This window comes from Hyperoodon ampullatus (genome assembly GCF_949752795.1).
Source record: "Hyperoodon ampullatus genome assembly, chromosome: 15".
In the NCBI taxonomy this organism is placed as follows: Eukaryota; Metazoa; Chordata; class Mammalia; order Artiodactyla; family Ziphiidae; genus Hyperoodon; species Hyperoodon ampullatus.
In genome coordinates, this window is record NC_136928.1 from 35,133,183 (window position 1) to 35,154,116 (window position 20,934).

General features: G+C 37.4%; 1 protein-coding gene across 1 annotated transcript; it reads left to right on the plus strand.

The window, feature by feature from the left end:
* Positions 1 to 10,247: 10,247 nt before the first annotated feature.
* Positions 10,248 to 20,590, plus strand: PELI1 (pellino E3 ubiquitin protein ligase 1; the record flags this gene model as incomplete). Its single annotated transcript, XM_079721068.1, has 6 exons — positions 10,248 to 10,318; positions 13,070 to 13,199; positions 16,641 to 16,742; positions 18,970 to 19,167; positions 19,258 to 19,446; positions 20,024 to 20,590. 6 exons carry the CDS (start codon positions 10,248 to 10,250, stop codon positions 20,588 to 20,590), a joined length of 1,257 nt encoding a protein of 418 aa, XP_079577194.1.
* Positions 20,591 to 20,934: the final 344 nt, after the last annotated feature.

Consider the following 20,934-nt stretch of genomic DNA (forward strand, 5'->3'; position numbering starts at 1 on the left):
CGTGGCATGTAGGATCCTCCCGGACCGGGGCACGAACCCGTGTCCCCTGCATCGGCAGGTGGACTCTCAACCACTGCGCCACCAGGGAAGCCCATGAATTCATTTTTTTAATTAAATTTTTTGTTTTTAAATTTTTATTAAATTTGGAGGGGTATTTTGTTTTCTATTTTTATTGTCTTTTTGTTTTTAATTTTTATTTTGAAATAATTTTAGCCTTACAGAGAAATTGGAAAAATAATGCAGTGAGTTTACGTATACCCTTTACTCAGCTTCCTCTAATGTTGACAATCTATATAACCAGAGTATATTTATCAAAACCAGGAAATTAACATTGGTACAATATTGTTCACTAAACTATAGGACATATTCAAATGCCAGTTTTCTACTAATGTCCTTTTTCTGTTCCAGGATCCAATTCCTGATCCCATATCCCATGTAGTTGTTGCATCTCCTTAATCTCCAATCTGGGAGTTTCTTAGTCTTCCCTTGTTTTTCATGACCTTGGCACTTTGAGTACTGATAGTTATTTTGTAGAATGTCTGTCAATTTGGGTTCGTCTCATGTGTTCTCCTGACTAGATCCAGGTTATACATTTTTTGGCAACATAACCACCGAAGTGATGTGGCTTTAGTGAGTCATAATCAGGGAATACATGCTATCAAAGTGTTTTATTACAGATAATGTTAACCTTGATCAGTTAGTTAAGATGGTGTCTCCAAGGTTTCTCCCACTGTGAAGTTACTGTTTTCTCCTTTATAATTAATAAGTATCTTGGGGGAGGTACTTTGAGGCTATTGTTGTTGCCTTTTTAAAATGTGTGTAATTTGGTCAGTGTTTTAATAAAAATAAGGACTAGAGAAAACACAGATTATTCTAGAGTAATCTAACCAAAAATAATCATTGCACAATACTTTTTGTGGAACATGGACTCCATGTTCCATTTTTAATTTTATAGGTTGGTATAGATTTAAAGTGGTTGAGAAAAATCCATTTTATTCATTTTTTTCAAATTTAAATTTTATCCAAGGGACTTTTAAGCTTAGCTTTAAAATTGAATTACTAAGAAAATTTAAATAGTCAATATTATAGAAGTTTATCCCATATTAGGACTATAGCATTTATGTAAACTCTCACTCTTTAATACATTATAGTAGGAAAAGAGTTGGGGGATTTTCTTGTTTGTTGTTTAGTTTCCCAATGTAATTCTTTCCTCCCCACCCCCCATGAACTTTTCATTTAATTTTATTTATTTGGTTGCACTGGGTCTTAGTTGCAACAAGCGGGCTCCTTAGTTGCAGCTCACCGGCTCCTTAGTTGTGGCATGCGAACTCTTAGTTGCGGCATGCCTGTAGGATCTAGTTCCCTGACCAGGGATCAAACCCAGGCCCCCTGCATTTGGAGCGTGGAGTCTTAACCGCTGCCCTTTTTTCTTTTTTTAACTTTTCATTTGAAACTCAATTGTTTCAGCAGTTCCAGAGTACTAGCTAGAGTTTGAGTTGTAACCTTGGTTTTCTTATCTATTAAACAAGGAATATAATAGTTCCTACCTCATAAGGTTGTTCTGGGATTAAATCAGTTGATACATGTGAAGTATTTAGAACAGTGCTTGGCACAGAGACAAAACCCAGGAAGTGCTGGACACTATGAAAAAAGGGTAGCCTGCCAGTGTTGGATGCTGACTTTAGAAAACTACAGAATTTCCAGTGAGTGTACTTTTATCAGATGTTTTATGTTCCAAGTAGCTATCTAATCCCACTGAATTTGCTGCATTCTGCAGTATTTTCTTTGAGACTTTAGTGGTTAAATCTAGGGGAATTTCTAGTCTTGCTGTCTGAGAAGTATATTATCATTTTAGGAACTTTGGTAGTCTAAAAGAGTTAAATACAGGCCAAGTATGGGCAAAGACAGTAAAAATGTTTGAGTCCTTAGTTGTGTCTTTTAAAACACATTTTCTAGACGTGGGGAATTAAGTGATCATTTTGGAATGGGGTGGCAAGGTTGTATTTAAACCCCCTTCCCCAGTCAGGAATACTGCCCTGCTGTTTTCTCTTGGCTGTCACTTTTCTGGGAGTGCATGAAGGCTTCTGTCCCTAGGCTATCTGGACTCTCTTCTAATACATGTTTTTTTCTTCCTGGTGGTGCCAGGAATTTGTCTTAGTGTAACACCCTGCTTTTCCCCTTGGGTTCCTTTCTCCCCTCCTCATTTTTAAAATAAGCATGCAAAGTCCACTATTTACTGATGTTTTTATTGTTGGTCACTACCAGGAAACAGGGTTGACAAATACAGTGAGCACTGAGAAAGTGACAAAGTTTCAAATCTCAAAAAGCCCTAGTCATAATTGCATAGTTGTGACTAGTGTATGCTGGAGTATAACTTGTCTAGAGTTTATTATACTTTTTAGTCTCTCTCCTAAATGGCCCCATAATAAGGTCTCTTACTCTTATTTAGGAGTCAGCCCCACCCAACCTTGTTTGGGATGTGATTAGTGGTATCAAAAAACCTGGACTACTTAACTTCTAGGAGTGTCAGTCTTCCCATTTATCAAATGAGGATAAATGATTATACTTGATATAGTTGTGATAGAAATTAAATGAGTTAAATAATGTATGCTTAATTAATATATGGGTTTCAGCTAGCTCTGCCAAATATTACCTGTGTGGCCTTGAACCAGTCATTGGCCCTTCTGTTCCCTGTCTGGAAAATGGAGTTAATAAGACTTTCCTACCTAATTCACATGGCTATTGTGAAGGTCAAATAAAATAATCTTATGAGAAAGCACTTTGCTAATTAACATTCTGTGCAAGTACAAAATAGACCTTAATCTAAGTTTGATTCAAATTGATACGCCTTTTGATTTAAAAGCATTCCCCTATGCTTTCCAAAGCCTACTTCTAGTTTCTCTAGGTATGGGTCCCCTAGGTCAAGAAGATATTTCCTTATCTGGCGTCCACAGATTAGCCTTTCTCTAAATGTCAGGCTACCTAGCACTGGCCTTATAGCTACTTCTTTGGCCACCCCAACTCCAGTCCCTTCAACCACTTGAGAGAGGTTGCTGCAATACTAAAATATTTTAAATGCACAGAAATATTAATAATTAATCACCATCAAGGTAAGATGATAGGTCTCCCATTCTCACTCCCAGCCACTCTTTTCAAGTCTAATAAAATACTGAAACTGCAGCTTCAAAGCCATTGCCTTCACTATCACAAGGCTTAGTAATAACCTTTTAAGACATCAGTATGATTATGGTAGTAAGCACATGTTTATTAAATACCTTGATATGTACCAAGCATTATACCAAAAGTATGGGAAATTCCCCTCTGAAAAAAAAATTGTTATCCCGTTTGTTCTCAGTGGCTCTGAGGGTGAAGAAGAATGGAGAGGAAGTTAGGGGATGGAGTGTGGGAAGGTGAGACATTTTTGATCATTACAACCAGGGGTGCTGCTGAACTTCTTAAAATGCACAGGCCAGCCCCCTGCCCCCATGTCAAAATTTTGTCAGTAGTGCCAAGGCTGAGAAACCCCAGTTTAGAGGAACAAATACTATCTGTGGGAAAGATGTTCATTGCTTTCCCATCAGGATGAAAATACATTATCCCTGTAGCTGATGGAACATCAACATGTCATTTGGCCACCTTAAAAGGGGAGGCTGGGAGTTTGTCCAGGGGATGCCCTGTATCCTGAGAAGGGAAACATGGCCTTCACTTCCTTCAGTGCTATACTCAGAAGCCAGAAGACACCGACAGAAAGTAAAGTAGTAGCCTCATACTCCTACAGCTGACACCATTATTTCTCCTATCCCTCCTCTCCTTTCATGGAAAAATCCTGCTTATTAATCCTGCTGGTTGCAAAAGAAGGAAGAAGGTGATTAATTTTTCACTCTTATCAAGCAGCTGCTATAAGTTTACCTCCCTCCAATCATCAGCTAAATTGGTCTCATAAAATGGCTCTACCACAAATATAAGAAAACAGTTCCTTCTGTTTGAGTCATCCTTTTGAAATCAACCACAGGAGAACTCTAGTGTAGATGGAAATCTGTTTCATCAGAGATAATATATGCAATCCACATTATATTTTTCACCATAAAGAAGCTTTATAACATTTTCATGTTTTAAAACATTTTCCTTTTTTTCCCAGCACCCCTTATGCCTGCTCACTTGCCTGCCAAAATAGGAGTGTTCAAAAGATTATGTAAACATCTTCCTAAGATCTGTTTTGTCCCTTGCTTAGTGTTTGTTTTGCTTCTTTCTATTTTTCAGGACAGGAATCTTGTACTTGGGTTTAGTATGTAGTAAGCAAGCAAAAAGGCTGTGTGCAATGTAAAAAAAAAAAAGAAAAGTGTTATGTTGAGGGAGAAATTTGGACAAAGATTGGTTTCCCAGATTTCCTTCTTAAGGTAAAACTGACAATTACATATTGCAAAGACTTGATAAGAAAACAATTGTATTTCACTGGCCTTTAAAGAACAAATGATTAGAATGTTGTATCAGTCAAATTAATGAGACTATTTCTAAGAAATATATTTTTATGGCTAATTATTCATGTTTTCCTTGCCCACACAAAAAACAACACTATTCCAGAATATATTTATTTTAAAAATTTAACTTGGGAAGGTCCCTGCTGATGAGAACAGCATGCTTAGTTTTCAAGGATCAAGCAAAGCTTCAAAGTAATAGATATTATAGAAAACAGCCTTATTAATATCTTAGCAAGGTTTTCTTTATCATGTTTTTCAAGTCTCATGTAGAATTAATGGTGCTATTTCATATTCTTTGTGCTAGATCACCTTGGGGTAGGACTGAATATATGGGGTCAGACCAACTAACTTAATTGAATACCAACAGGTGGGGCCTGTGATTGAGGCATTAGAATATAAATACTTTATGTACATACCCATTTCATGTTCTCAGGAGCATGACTTAAGGAATTGATTTTGAATAATTCTGTATATTATTCAGATTTCAGAACACAGAGATTATATAAAGAGAGTGAATCCAAGAGCACTATCTAACTGCTGGGCTTTAGGATTATACATAACCAGTACTACTAAAGTATTTTATTACAGATTTTAGATTATTAGATACAGAAATAGAAGCCAAGTTTGTGTTCCTGTGATTGAAATTTTGATATCACTGATAAAATATACCAAATCAGACCTTCTAAGGGACCTAACCCAGAGTAAGAATAATTGGGAATATGTTATTTTTCTTGGCTCATTTGGCCAGCGGTTCTAGAAAGTATAGAATGGTGCATATACACCAGCCCTACTCTACTAATTCCTTGTCAAAGCTAAAATCTGTTCCTTTTGCTATAGAGGCAATAGGACTAAATCTATAGTGCCATGTGCACATTACTTGTAAATTCTTATGTTAGGACCAGATGGTCTCATATATTTCCACCTCCAAAATTATCTTCATTTTACTTTAGTCCCTTCATCTTTAGAGTTGAGGAAACAGATTGCTTTGTTTAAAGAGAGAGCTAGAACTGGAACATAGGCTAATATTTGCTAGCCATGCTTTAAACTAATATCAGCCAAATATGGACATTCATGTATCATTTTCAGATTTTTGCCATATATGTGTACTTACTAATCCTATTAATACTATTGAAATTGACTTCTTTAAATAAGTTCTTTTTAAGGAAATTTCATTAGCTACTATAAATGAAAACCCCCTACTTCCTAAAAATAGAAAGTAACTCTAAAAAAGAATCTGAATCAAGACAAAGCAGTGTTATTAAAACTTAAGTTAAATTTTCAATTTAATTAATTCTTGCTGTTCTTGGTCAGAAGTGTGTCAAAGCAGTGTTTTCATGTTTGACGGCAGTACCTTAATTGTCTAAGAAGACCACATTTAAAACCTCTAGTTAAGCTTCTGCTTAGCTTTTTAAAATGGAATGCTTCTTTAGGGGAGAAAAGATATGGATACATGTTCATATATTAAAATATGATACAGTGTAGATTAGATGGTCTTGTTATATGGAACTAAATTGTTCTTTAATTAATTTTTCTTAAAACTTTTACATTTTTACATTGAAGGATTTAGTTAGCTTCACATCAGTTTCTTTTTCTAAATGGGGTATTTGATCAGTATAGTTTATTTTACTTGTGAACATTTCTGCACAAACCTAATGTCTCATAATTATGGTGTTATACCTATATATCGATTTCTGTAAACTTCGAACAATTTAATATATTAAAATCTGGTCATCAAAAGCAGATTTCATCTGGGGAGATGAGAAGATTTTATAGCATATTTGAAGGAAATGTTTTTCTTAAAATAGTTCTTTACGAATGTTTCATTTCTTTAATTTAGTAAGCAATTTTAAAATTTACCAACAAAAAAGTTAGTGTGTTTGTCTGGATTGCTGGTCTAAATGTGTATGTCAGTTACAAGGGAATAAAAGGCCATCAGAAAAGCTAAGCCTTGTTTTTTTACTTGTTCTTATTCATTGGGCTACAAATATTCTGTGTTGCCTCTCTCCAGAAGTGTTGCTGTACAAGCATATTTTACTGTAACGTAGAAAAAGGCAAGAAGGCATTTTTCATTCATGAGTTGCCTATGCAACCAATTAGTGGAAGGATAAAACCAAGAGACTTTCATGGGTTAGATAGAAAAGTTTTCTTGTGAAACCTTCATAACAGGGCTATCGGAAGACCAGCGAGAGAATAGATATAGGAAGTACCTGGTCCCATTAAACTTCTGATAAAATAGACATCATAGTATTGTGGGGATTATTTATTGTAGTGATTTTTCTGGCTTATCAGAAGTGCTAGTCTTTTGTTTTTCATACATGTGTCAAATATATATATATATATATATTTTTTTTTTTTTGCGGTACGCGGGCCTCTCACTGTTGTGGCCTCTCCCATTGCGGAGCACAGGCTCTGGATGCGCAGTCTCAGCGGCCATGGCTCACGGGCCCAGCTGCTCCACGGCATGTGGGATCTTCCCGGACTGGGGCACGAACCCGTGTCCCCTGCATTGGCAGGCGGACTCTCAACCACTGCGCCACCAGGGAAGCCCTCAAATTTATATTTTTAATTAAACTTTTTATTTTGAGGTAATTGTAGATTCACATGCAATTGTAAGAAATAATACAGAGAGAGAGAGAGATCCTTTGTACCCTTTACACAGTTCCCCCCAGTGGTAATAGTTGCAAAACTATATAGTAACAATATCACAGCCAGAATATTGACATTGATAAGGATACAGAACATTTCCATCACCACTGTGGTACTTTCCTGTTGCCTTTTTGTAGCCACGCCCACTTCCCTCCTACTCCCACCCCGTCCTTAACCTGTGGCAACCACTTACCTGTTTTCTGTTTCCATAATTTTGTCATTTCAAGAATGTTCTATAAATGGGATCATACATAACCTTTTGAGCTTAGATTTTTATACTCAGCATAATTCTCTAGAGAGTTGTCCATGTTGTTTCATGTACCAATAGTTTGTTCCTTTTTCTTGCTGAGTACTATTCCATAGTATGGGTGTACCACAGTTTAATCATCCACTCAGTAAAGGACATCTGGGTTGATTCCAATTTTTGGCTGTTGCAAACAAAGCTGCTATAAACGTTTATGTACAAGTTTTGTGTGAACATAAGTCTTGATTTCTTTGCGAGAAATGCCCAGGAGTACAATATATGTATTACCTTAAATAATTGCCTTAAATATTTCCTTTACATACATTTGGAACTACATAGGACAGTGTTAAAATTTTTGCTTTGACCTTCAGACCTAATGCAGAAAATTCAAGAAAAGGAAAGCTTATTTACCCATATTTTTACTACCATGTTCTTTCTTCTTTTCTGATGTTCCAAGTTTTTTTTCTTATTTAGCTTCTGTCTAGAGAATTCCCTCTAGCCATTCTATTAGAGTAGATCTGCTGGTGACAGATTCTCTTAATTTCCCCTCATCTGAGAATGTCTTGATTTCCCCTCCATTTTTGTTGGGTGTAGGAATCTGGTTGACAGTTATTTCCCTTCAGCACTTGAAAAGGGCCACTTTCTTCTGGCTTCTGTAGTTTCTGGTGAAAAATTAATTGTCATTCTAATTGTTTTTCCCCCATAGGTAAGGTGTAGTTTTTCTCTGACTGCTTTTAAGAAAATTTCTTTGCCTTTAGTTTTCAAAAGTTTAATTATGATGTGTCTTGGCATAGATTTCTTTCGTTCTATCCTGTGTGGGGTTTGTTCAGCTTCCTGAATCTGTGGTTTTGTTTCTGTTTTCAGATTTGGTGAGTTTCAGTCATTACTTCTTTTTCTTTCTTTCTTTTTTTTTTTTTTTTGCGGTACGTGGGCTTCTCACTGCTGTGGCCTCTCCCGTTGCGGAGCACAGGCTCCAGATGCGCAGGCTCAGCGGCCATGGCTCACGGGGCCAGCTGCTCCGCGGCATGTGGGATCTTCCCAGACCGGGGCACAAACCCGTGTCCCCTGCATCGGCAGGCCGACTCTCAACCACTGCGCCACCAGGGAAGCCCAGTCATTATTTCTTTGAGTACTTTTTCAGCTCCACTCTTTCTCCTTTCATTCTGGACTCTGGTGATAAAAATATTAGATCTTTAGCTGTAGCCCCACAGGTCCATGAGGCTCTGTTTTTTTTTTGTTTTTTGTTTTCCAGTCTATTTTTCTCTCTGTTGTTCACACTGGGTACTTTCTGTCTTCCAGTTCACTGATCCTTTACTACATTCCTTCCATTCTGGGTTGAGCCCATCCAGTGAGCTTTATATATCTTCTGTTTCTTTGCAGAGACTTTCTGTTTTTTTGTTTGTTTGTTTGTCTGTCCCAAACTTGTTTGTAATTGATTACTGAAGCATTTTTATCATGACTGATTTAAAGTCTTTGTTAGGTAATTCTCACATCTGTGTCATCTAAGTTTTGGCATCTGTTGATTATCTTTTTGCATTGTTTTAATTCTGTCTAGTTCTTGATATAATAAGTGGGGTTTTTTTGAAACCTGGACTTTTTTTTTTTTTTTTTTTTTTTTTTGGTACGCGGGCCTCTCACTGTTGTGGCCTTTCCCGTTGCGGAGCACAGGCTCCGGACACACAGGCTCAGCGGCCATTGTTCACGGGCCCAGCCGCTCCGCGGCATGTGGGATCTTCCTGGACCGGGGCACGAACCTGTGTCCCCTGCATCGGCAGGCAGACTCTCAACCAGTGCGCCACCAGGGAAGCCCAAACCTGGACATTTTTGTATTAAGTTCTGACACTGGATATTATCCAGACCTTCTGTTTTCACTGGCTTTTCCTCACATTGCTCTGTCAGGGGAAGAGGGGGAGCCTCTTTGTTACTGCCAGGTGGACATGGAAGTCCAGGTTCCCTCCTCAGCCTCCATTGACACCTGAGGGAAGGAGATCCTTATGAGTCCAGGATGGAAGTCCAGGCTCCCTGTGGTCTCCACTGACAGCACTAGGGCATGCGGGGTGGCGGGGGCATGTTACTAGCCAACAGGCTGGAAGTGCTGGCTTTCTACTTGGCCTGCTCTGACACTACCTGTGGCAGGGGCAGGGCCAGGGGAGGTCAGGCCACCTCATTATGGCCTCATGAGGTAGAAGTCTGGGCTCCCCACTCAGGCCTTGCCGGTGAAGGTGGTGGTAGAGTCACAGTGTTTTCTGTGGTGTTGGCTGCAGTAGAGCAGTTATTGTCAAAAGTTTTCTGTCTTGCTAAGGCTGCCGTTTTCTTGTTCCTTTGATTAGAGAGGCCAGGCATTTGTCAGGTGTTTGTTCGTTTGTTTTTCTGTCTGCCAGTTTGGCATTTCCAGGTTGCTAGATTCTTCACCTCCAAGTCTGGGATTATATTAGGCAAAAAGAAAACCCAAAGAACTCGCCACTGAGTCGTCCCTTGGACCCGGAGGCCCCTAACTATTCTGCCTTCTCTCTACTTTTCGGAGTCTTCTTATGTATTATATATAATGCCCAGGGTTTTTAGTTATAATTAACAGAAATAGTAGGGAAAATAATGTCTACTTCATCTTCCTGGAACCAGAAGTTGCTAAATTTACATTTTTAATGTATTTAAACAGTTATATCAAATATATAACCATTATTGAGGAAAATGTCACATACTTTATATATTATGTGCATAATATTGTGCTCACAAAGACTGCTAGAAAAGAACATCTTTATTTAAACTGAAATTCATTGTTCAAATTATTAATGAAAACTTTTCCCCTCTAGGAAATAATGCAAAAGGTGTCCCAAGGCTCCTGACCAGTGAACAGAGATTTGAGAAAAACAGCCAAGCTCATGTTTTCTCCTGATCAAGAAAATCATCCATCCAAAGCACCAGTAAAATACGGTGAACTCATTGTCTTAGGGTAAGGTTTCCCCATCTGATGAGCGTATAATTGAATGATATATGGTAACTTGAACATCTAGGTTAAAAGTACCTTTTTTAGAATTTATATCCTACCTATTTCCAAAGAGTATTTAAAGCTACAGAATAATATTACCAAATCAAGAAACTCTTTTAATTCTCATTTTAATATCATCTTTTATAAGTACTCAAATGCTACATAAACTCTGCCTCACCCTCACCCCTAGGAAGGACAAACCTTAAAGATGAAGTAAAAGAGCTATTTGTCTAAAGTCACATAGCCAGTCCATTTGTCTTTCCTGTCCCTTCTTTTAGAAAACTTGCCTCAGCTGACTTTACCAAAAATCCCCTCTCTGCTTAGGTGATTTCATGTAGGTTAGTATTTATTTATTCCTTTCCCCTCTAAGGCAGTGGCTGCTTTGTGCTTATGGTCCTGTACTTGAAGAAAAGAGTTATATAGACATGACGATATGATGATTCTGCAGCCAGGACCTTGCTACTTGTTTACTTCAAAAGTAATCTCATCCATTCAACTCACGCAGATGCAATCTGTGATTGAGGAATAGATGATTCCATTATTTCAGTTTATTCAATCTAAACTTGCCACAGCTGTCAAAATGGAGACACAGTGTTACTCTGTTTACTGGAGATCTCAGAAACTAGAAATTGTGAAATTTACTTTCCCCCTACTGTTTCTCTCCTGCCTAAAAAGCAGCTCTAGACATTACAACATGTTTTAGAATCAGGTTGGTGCAAATTCTTCTTTAAGTGAGAATGTGTCCATTGTTTCAGATAAGAAAGTAAGAAAAACTGGGGAGATAATATGGCATTACTGAGCTTGACTGGAAGCCAGGAATCCTGGATTCCAGTGCTTATTCCAGCACTGCTAGCTGTATGGCCTTAGGCAAGTCAGTTAACCATTCTGGACCTTAGTTTCCTCTTCTGTAAAATGACAGTTAGACAAGATCATCTAAGGCCCTTTGAGATTAAAAAAAAAAACAAAACCAGTTTTTTTTTCCCAAAAACAATTTAAAAGATTATAAACAATATAGTGACTACCATATTACAATTTCAGATCACATAGATTTTGATGTATTAATGACAAACAGCTTTTAACCACCAAAAACTATTCAAAGTTAAATTCTTCAGGAAATTTGAGTCATTTGAAGACTTAGAATTTAAAATTTAGTATATGGTTTAAACTGGCTCTTTTAGCCCAGCAGTTTCTCAGTTAATCTTATCAGTAGTAGTTGTCTCTGTACCTGGCACTTGGTATCTTAAAATGCAAATAATGCTTCTTCTCAACCCTCTAGAAGGAGACATCAAGCTGCATAAGGTTGTCAGTTTCATGCTGTTGCTCTTTAAAAAAGAGCTCTGAGCTGCAGGAACACAGTGTGGGAATAGAGAGCATATGTCCAGGAGAGGAATAAGGCAAGCTCTGGGTGGACAGTAGTGAGGGGCAGTGAAGAGCCCACAGTGGGTGGGCTGGGGCCAGCACTGCCTAGAATAGCAGACTTCATGCATTAGCTGCCGGCACCACTCTGAACTTCCAGCAGGGGTTTTCTCCAGTAGAGTCAGAGTGTGTGACATTTTATAAAGCTTCAGTGTAATTCTGTATCTGACAGTCTTTGAGTAAACTCCCTTCCCTTCCTTGTCAGACACTAATATAGGCCATTTTACAAGTACATTCTCTTCCACCCTCAAAACTGTCCCCATTCCTTGCCTCATTTTCCCCCAGATTAACCAACTGTAAATAAGAAACCATCAAACCAAAGATTTTTGTCGGGCGGTGAGGGGTTAGTACATGAGGAGAGATTATTATTAAGCTACGGTTCATGCCGCAATGGTGCAGTAAAGAATGAAAAAAGAATGACAAACACCTGGATTCCAATTCTAGCTTTGCCAGTGTCACTTGTGTGACCTTCAGGAAATAACTTAATTCCTCTGAGCATCTGAGGAACTTAATTCCTCTGAGGGATAACTTAATTCCTAACCTGTAACAGTGGCTAGTGGTGCCATCTCGCAGTTTTTATGAGAATGGATTAAGGGAGGTGATGTGTGGCATAGAACCCACTAGTGCCTAGTACATAGTAAACACCCAAATGTTTTGAACTTTTTTCCTATTAGTTCAGTCCTTGCTTAGCTTTAGGGCATATATATACTATCACGGAGAAATGGTCATAATGTCTGAACAACAAAAGTATGTTTAACTGCCACTTAGTTACACTCAGTCAGGCAGGTTTTGCTGACATAATGTGAATGTGAGTGTGTACATGCAAGTAGCTGAGACTTAAATCTAAAAATTCCTTATTTCAGAAGTTCAGTTATTTATAAAGTGTTTGGTTCATAGTTAAAGGAGATTATATTGTACTTTTAAAGGTTGTATTAGCACATGCAAACATTCACCTTTTTTAAAAAATAGAATGAGTCATAAGAAGTCAGATATGCCATTAATCAGCTCTTGATTATCTTGAATAAAAGAGGGAAGGAAAATATAGATAATTCAAAGCTGTGTGTAATCCAAAAGGTACTTCTCTGTGACTTCAAATGTCACCAGAAAGAATCTCATTTTGTTTCACACTCAGGCAGCTAGTCTGAGGATCAGCAATTGCTAGAAGTTAATTCCAGACACTTATAATCTGCTAATACATAATTAATTGGGGATTGATCCTCTAAGACAGTGTAAAACATTTGTTTTAGAATTGGTGTGGTTCTTACATGAAATTCCCTAAACTTTTTTCTCCTCCATCAGGTATAATGGGTCTCTCCCAAACGGCGATAGAGGAAGGAGGAAAAGTAGGTTTGCTTTGTTTAAAAGACCTAAGGCAAATGGGGTGAAGCCCAGCACTGTGCATATTGCTTGTACTCCTCAGGCTGCAAAGGTAAAAAACAACAACAACAACAACAAAAAAAAACCCAAAATAAAAACTAAATGAATTAACTTGGAGCAATTGAAAGACTTGTACTTGCTGTTTGTATTCTCTAGCATTCCCTTCACATTCTGTATCAGTGGGTGGAAATTAGAAGGAAATAATTCCTTTTTCTTATTAAAAAGGTGTGGGTGGGGTGGGGCCAGGGCTTTATGTAGTATTTGGAATTGTGAAACTCCCCTGAGAAGTAGGGCGTCCTGCTGTTACCAGAGAGACCCTGCCTGGGCTGGGCAGGGAATGTGGTTCATAATATTTGTATTCAGGTACTAGAAGCATGTTTGGATGGGGTGATTTTTTTTAACTAAAGATCCTATGGATGCTCTTGTTTTTATATTTTGTTTTATGATCCTCATGGCTTTTATACTGCCTTGAACACAGTAGACCTGAATAATTATTAAATTGAATCAAAGCTATGAAAGCAAATACCCAATTGTGTCTATAATATAACTTCTCAATCTCCTGGCCTATTTAATGCTTCTCACCCCCTTTTTATTTCCCAACCAAGATCTCAAGAAGCTGGGCCACCATTTCAGGACCCTTGGGCTTTTCCTAGACAATAAGGGGGAATTTTCATATCTTTACATTTCCTGTGAATTCCCCTACTTCCAATTTTATAACAGACTGAATTTGATACTGTGGTGAGTGAATAAAAATTACAAAGAGTTCTTTGACTTCTGGAAGTATCTATATTTTTAGCTAAGCAGCCCCAGAATGTACATTATTATTACACCATCTGAGGTGTATTTTTGTAGGTTTAATAAACGAGAGAGAAATTGGCATACAGTGCCTTGCTGTAGGTCACAGCTCTGGTCCCTGAAGTCAGTTGGATTTTTGGCTTTGTTTTATATCCAGTGTGGTGTCTAAACAAGAGTTCTCATGCCTTGAGTAGTCTCCTCTTTTACTGTTCGAGAACCAGTGAATGTAGAAAAGGGACAGTTTCTTTTAGGTGTTTCTTTCTGCTCCTTTGCAGAGAAGGGATGTGCTGATAAATAATAAGCAGGTGGTGGAGTGAAAGGCTTATTGATCCAATCTGAGGAGCTTCTTTCCAGTATTTCCCTACAGAAATGCTCTTGACATTTTGGGTGTGCCAATTCTTCTTTATGCAGGACTGTCCTACATGTTGCAGGATATTTAATATTCTTGGTCCCCAGCCACTAAATGCCATTTAAGCCCTCAAATCATTGTGACAGCCAAAAAATGCACCTACGTATTTCCAAATTCCCCCTACACAGCTAATATTACCTCTGGTTGAGACCCAGTATCAAATCTTTCTGATCCTTCTATAATTTCCTATTCTGTACCTTTCTTCATATTTTTACTGTCATGCTCCTAATGTTTCATTGTTGGCTCCTTTTCATCTTTACTAGGCAACAAGAATCTTAGGGGTCAAAAATTGACATTTTCCTCTTTCAATTTTGGAGGGATGTGGTAATGAGGTCATGAAGAAAACTAATTGTTTAGTCTGGCAGTCATCTGGGATGACTGATTAAACCCTGCCTTCCAGTCCAGTGAGAACTTGACGTAGTTCTTATTCTCAATCTAGGAGTAGGTCTGATAGTTTAAAAAACAAACAGGGCTTCCCTGGTGGCACAGTGGTTGAGAGTCCGCCTGCCGATGCAGGGGACACGGGTTCGTGCCCCGGTCCGGGAGGATCCCACATGCCGCAGAGCGGCTGGGCCCGTGAGCCATGGCCACTGAGCCTGTGCGTCCGGAGCCTGTGCTCTGCAACAGGAGAGGCCACAACAATGAGAGGCCCACGTACCGCAAAAAAAAAACAACAAACAGCAACAGAAAAAAAACCACGGCTTACAATCTCAAAGTACACAAAACCTTTGTTTTTAAATCTCTTTAGCTCTTAAGAATTAACTTCCAAAATACTGAGCAATTCTTTCATTGAAAAATCAGCTGCTTAATGCTGAGTTAAAATAATTATAGGTTTTTAAACCTTTAAAACCATTTTGTAATGTTTATGAACACATAAATGTGTAGTAAAACATGTTAAGCACATGCACGAGAGTGACCTACACTGCACTCTTGAGGTTCAGTACCTCTACAGAGAGAGGGGAGTAGGGAAGGACATGTAAGCAGCCTTCATTATATCTGCAGTTTAATTTCTTTTAAAAAAATCAGAAGCAAAAATGGCATTAGTAAGAATGATAAAGCTGGGTAGTTAGTACCCAGGTGTTTGTTTATTCTCTTTGTATATTTGAAATATTCACGATCTTAATTATCTTAAAACTATGGGTTTAAGGCTTTATCTATTACAGATTAGCTACAAATTAAAACCAAGTAAAATTTTATAATGCCAAAGTTCTAAATAAGAAAGTTTTTTCATTTAGCCTCTTTACTGCCTATAGTCATTCTTCTGTGTCTTTCTATCTGTTTTTTCTTTTATGCAACCTGTTTCCACTTCCTTTGTGCAGGTTTTTCCCCCTCTGCTATTATCGTCAACTCATATACATAGAAAACGCCTGAAAACAAAACTGAAAAGTTCTTTTTAGCAATGTTTTTAGTTTGGCATAAGTCAGAAGTACGGTCATAAGCATTGTATCCATTTCCTTTGGTATGTTTAATCATCCTATGAATTTTTCTGTATCTAGCCCAGCATATGGCAAATATTTGTCATCTATAAAGTCACAGAATGGCTAGGAAAACCAATTATCTCTGCTTATTTGTTAACTTTAAACCTCTTTGAGTTACTTTAAATATAAGATTTGTCTTGTCTTGCAAGATTTTGTATTTTCTCCTTATCAGAGCACTACTGAGTACCGCTTTCAGTTTCTACCTGGGATTTGGTTTCGATTACCTTATAATTAAAAATACTTATAATGGAGACTCAGATTGTATAATGTTTTTATACAGTGAACTTACGTTCTTACTCTATAATTGCTTCAGTGTACTGGCATACCTCATATATTTGGGGTTCAGTTCTAGACCACCACAGTAAAGCAAATCACAATAAATTTTTTTGGTTTCCCAGTGCATACAAAAGTTATGTTTACACTATGCTGTATTCTACTAAGTGTGCAATAATAGCATTATGTCTAAAAAATAATGTATATACCTTAATTTAAAAATACTTTATTGCTAAAAAATGCTAACCATCATCTGACAATGCAGAGTTGCCACAAACCTTCAGTTTGTTTAAAAAAAATGCAATATCTGTGAAGCATAATAAAATAAGGTCTGCCTGAATTCTTCCGCATCCCACTTAACCTAAGAAACCACTGTCACAGCCGAGGTTACGCAAGAGTTATTAATCTCTACCCTAAATTTCAGGGGGAAAATGTGTTACACACGTAATAAATAGATGACCTTTCTTTTTTTATGAAAAGATTATCTATTTTGATTGACCTACCTGCTAATTTTTGCTATTGATCTTTCCTTCCTTAGGCAATAAGCAACAAGGACCAGCATAGCATATCATACACCTTGTCTCGGGCCCAGACAGTGGTGGTTGAATATACTCATGACAGCAACACTGATATGTTTCAGGTATTGTAACATCTACATTTTTTTTTAAGTTAAAAACCTGTTGTAAGTGACTTGTGCTGTGGTCTGATTAAGGATTGTCATATTTTAATGCATTTCATTAAAACATATTGATTTCTAAACCCCATATGTAGAAGTCCATGTAGCATGGTTAAAAGATGGGCTCTGAAATCAGAATTCCTGGTAAACATTAATTAGTTACTCTGTGCCACAGTTTCCTCCTATAAAGTGCAGATAATAGAACTTCCCTCAGATGACTATTAGGAGGCGTAAATGTGTTAATACCTATAAAGTCCTCAGAACTGTGCCGGGTACCTGGTAAACACTTAACTGGTAATATTAGTAGCTATAATAATTATTAGCTATTATTATCTAAAAAAAGGAACCAAGAGATATTTTGTACACATTTATGATTTTTTTTTTTTTTTTTTTGCTATTACTTGTCACCTTCCTCTCTAGGCAACTGAAACTACAGGCAGTTTCTAACTGTTCACATCATATATGTGGAGTCAAACTTGCTTCTCAGCACATATTTGGTCAAAGCTATTGGCAATAACAGTTTTTATTTCTCTCATTCTTTGTACCAATCCAGTGCTGATGGTTTTATAAATTGATAGATGATAGAAAAGCTAAACCCAAAGACATAAGTAAAATTCATGATATCTTCTCCCTTAATACTGGGTTTTGTAAGGCCTTGGGCTTTTTTGAAACAAATGAGACATAAAGTACCTAATAATGTTGTTCTTATAATTGTAGTCCCAATGACTTCTCAGTTTTTCTTTATTTTAAAGAATTAAATGAATATGAAAAGGCCTGGAGGTGTCTTTGCTGTAGTCAGTAACAAAGTATTTCTTTAAAGTCACTATCCCCCACATCCTTTTAATGGAATGCTGAATTTTTTAGAACAGTAGAAATATTTTTAGTTCCAAAGGTCTGAGACCATTTTCTTTGGATATCATATTCTTAAAAATAAAGGGACATCCAATGTTACATTTTTTAACCAACAAATTTCCCCCTAACACTATCCAAACTAAATAAAGACTTTGTACTTGGTGGCAGGATAAAAACACTGAAGAATTTTATCTAAAAGTGTGCTGATATAAGGAATTCTTAAAGCTCAACTATGCAAAGAATGACTTAAGAGTCGTCATCTTTGTAAAGGGTCAATATTTTTTCTTAGTAACGGTATTCTTTAATTTTTATGATACTACTTTATAACAAATACATTAATGAACTGATTTCTAAATGTTTACTTTAAAACTCTGTGACATTTGTCACTTTTGTCATCTCTTCCACTGATTTCCTTTTTTCTTCTCAACATTCATCTTCCAAAATGAAATTAATTTATACTTGCTAGACCTTTGAAGATGTTTAATTCACTGACACCTCACCCAGAAGAGCTTTGTTCTAAGAACCTTGTCTCTCTGAAACATGGCCAAGAACGAGGAAGAAAACAAAAAGGACATCTAGGCATATAAGATAAATGCCACAAAGTCCATGCACTTTTCCCTGCTCCCTGGAGAATCCCTTAGGCCATCACTAAGAACCTTTTGAAATACTATTCTTTGAAGTTTGGTTATTTGATTTCTCAACCCATGGCAGAATTAGAGTAACTAGTTAGAGGAGGGGTATGCTGCTAGAGACAAATATGCCCAACAGCAAGAAATGATAGCTGACAACCTGACAGAAAAGACACAAGAATCCTGTGAAGTATACATCAGACCTCAAAGCACGGCTTTGTAAGCCTTTAACATAAGGATCAGCATTCCTCTACACCTTTATAGCACCTGAAGACATCAGTGCAGTTCATAAAGGTATTCATAGTGTAATGTCCTGGAGTCATCATAAAAGATTTACTTTTATGTTCATTATATTCTGTTAAGGAAACTAGAGTAATACATGGTAGACATATTTCTGTCCAAAGGGGTTAAAATTAAAATCTTCAGCCACCCAGAAATCTCAGCCATCCTAAACTCTTCATTCCCTGAGGTTTCATATATTCTGGGTTGTAAGTTCCTACTTAATTTTATGCTCTAAGTGATTACTACATCAGAGGAAATGTGACAGATTGGTTTTCAAGGGTGTAGATGCCCCAGAGTTAAGTATGATAAGTTTGAGCATTAGAAATTTCAGAGGCTTAATGATTTCATCTTACTGTTTGTGCCTTTCTTGAGTGGATTTTCCATTGTGTTCCTTTGAATAGGTTTATAGATATTTGTTTTTCCCTTAGATTGGTCGGTCGACTGAAAGTCCCATTGACTTTGTAGTAACTGACACAGTTCCTGGAAGTCAAAGTAATTCTGATACACAGTCAGTGCAAAGCACCATATCAAGATTTGCCTGTAGAATTATATGTGAACGGAATCCCCCCTTTACAGCACGGATTTATGCTGCAGGATTTGACTCATCAAAAAACATCTTTCTTGGGGTAAAAAGCTTTTTTCCTAAATGTTGCATTTTATAACCACTTCTATTTCCCAATTATAAATAAACAGAAGATCACTATTTTTCCTACTAGGAGAAGGCTGCCAAATGGAAGACATCAGATGGACAGATGGATGGCTTGACCACCAATGGCGTTCTTGTTATGCATCCACGCAATGGGTTCACAGAAGACTCCAAGCCTGGAATATGGAGAGAAATATCAGTGTGTGGAAATGTATTCAGCCTGCGTGAAACCAGATCAGCTCAGCAGAGAGGGAAAATGGTAAGTACTGAGATGTAGCTTCTTATTTAACAACAATAAACTCATAGGGTGAGTTGGACTGAGTGCATTACATATTCCCAAAAACTATTAAATCTTTTGCTGACACAGAGTACGAAATATGGCTATCAAGTGCTGACTACCAAATACTATACCAGGAGGATAATATCTTAATGTTTCAATTAGAACACTCTAAAAATTTATTCTTCTTTTATATTATGTTAATATATTTTAAAACCTAAGCTTTCCCAATTTAAACAGCACTCTGTGTATTTTCTACTTGTATCTGTATATCTTCGACCAACATATTTACCAAATTGGAAATATTAAACTTAGTGATTAGCCAGATGTTTTAATCATAAATTGTCTTTACTATAAAGCTGAAATGAGATAAGTTACTGCTCAATTTTCTTTCCTTGATTTTCAAACCCATATTTTTCATGACTGCCATTTGAGTTTCTTAAATAAACAACCAGAGGAAATCTTGATTCTTGAGTAAGGAGCACGTAAGACCAAAACTCTTAGGTAAAAATCCAAAACTCAGTGGTGAATGTGTTTTTTTGATTCTTGTTTCCTCTAGGTGGAAATTGAAACCAATCAGTTACAAGATGGCTCATTAATTGACCTCTGTGGTGCAACATTGCTGTGGCGTACTGCAGAAGGCCTTTCCCACACTCCTACCGTGAAGCATTTAGAAGCTTTAAGACAGGAAATCAATGCAGCACGACCTCAGTGCCCTGTAGGGTTCAACACACTAGCATTTCCTAGTATGAAGAGGAAAGATGTTGTTGATGAAAAGCAACCATGGGTGTATCTGAACTGCGGCCATGTGCATGGCTATCATAACTGGGGAAACAAAGAAGAACGTGATGGAAAAGATCGTGAATGTCCTATGTGTAGGTCTGTTGGTCCCTATGTCCCTCTGTGGCTTGGATGTGAAGCTGGATTTTATGTGGACGCCGGCCCTCCAACCCATGCGTTCAGCCCGTGTGGGCATGTGTGTTCAGAAAAGACAACTGCCTACTGGTCCCAGATCCCGCTTCCTCATGGTACTCATACTTTTCATGCAGCCTGTCCCTTTTGTGCACATCAGTTGGCTGGTGAACAAGGCTACATCAGACTTATTTTCCAAGGACCTCTAGACTAACAGACCATTGTCCTCCAGGACTACATTATACATTTATAAGCTAAGTGATTTGGGTTTTCCAACCCGTTGTCCACATCACAGTTTTTCTGCTCTGGTCATTTGCATTAAGATGAAGAATTTTTTTAAACATTTATAATAAATAGTAGCAATTTCTGAGCAAAAATCTGGGAAACTCAAGCAAAGGAATTTCCAAAAGTACCAGACTTCTGAATTCTGAGTTTTGAAAATATATTTTGAGGAGAAAAAGACATAGTCTAATTTGATGCCTTCATTTTAGTGTTTTGAATCACCCATCCTCAGTGTTGAAAAATTGTTTTGTATAACTGAGGGTACTGTTGGTTCAA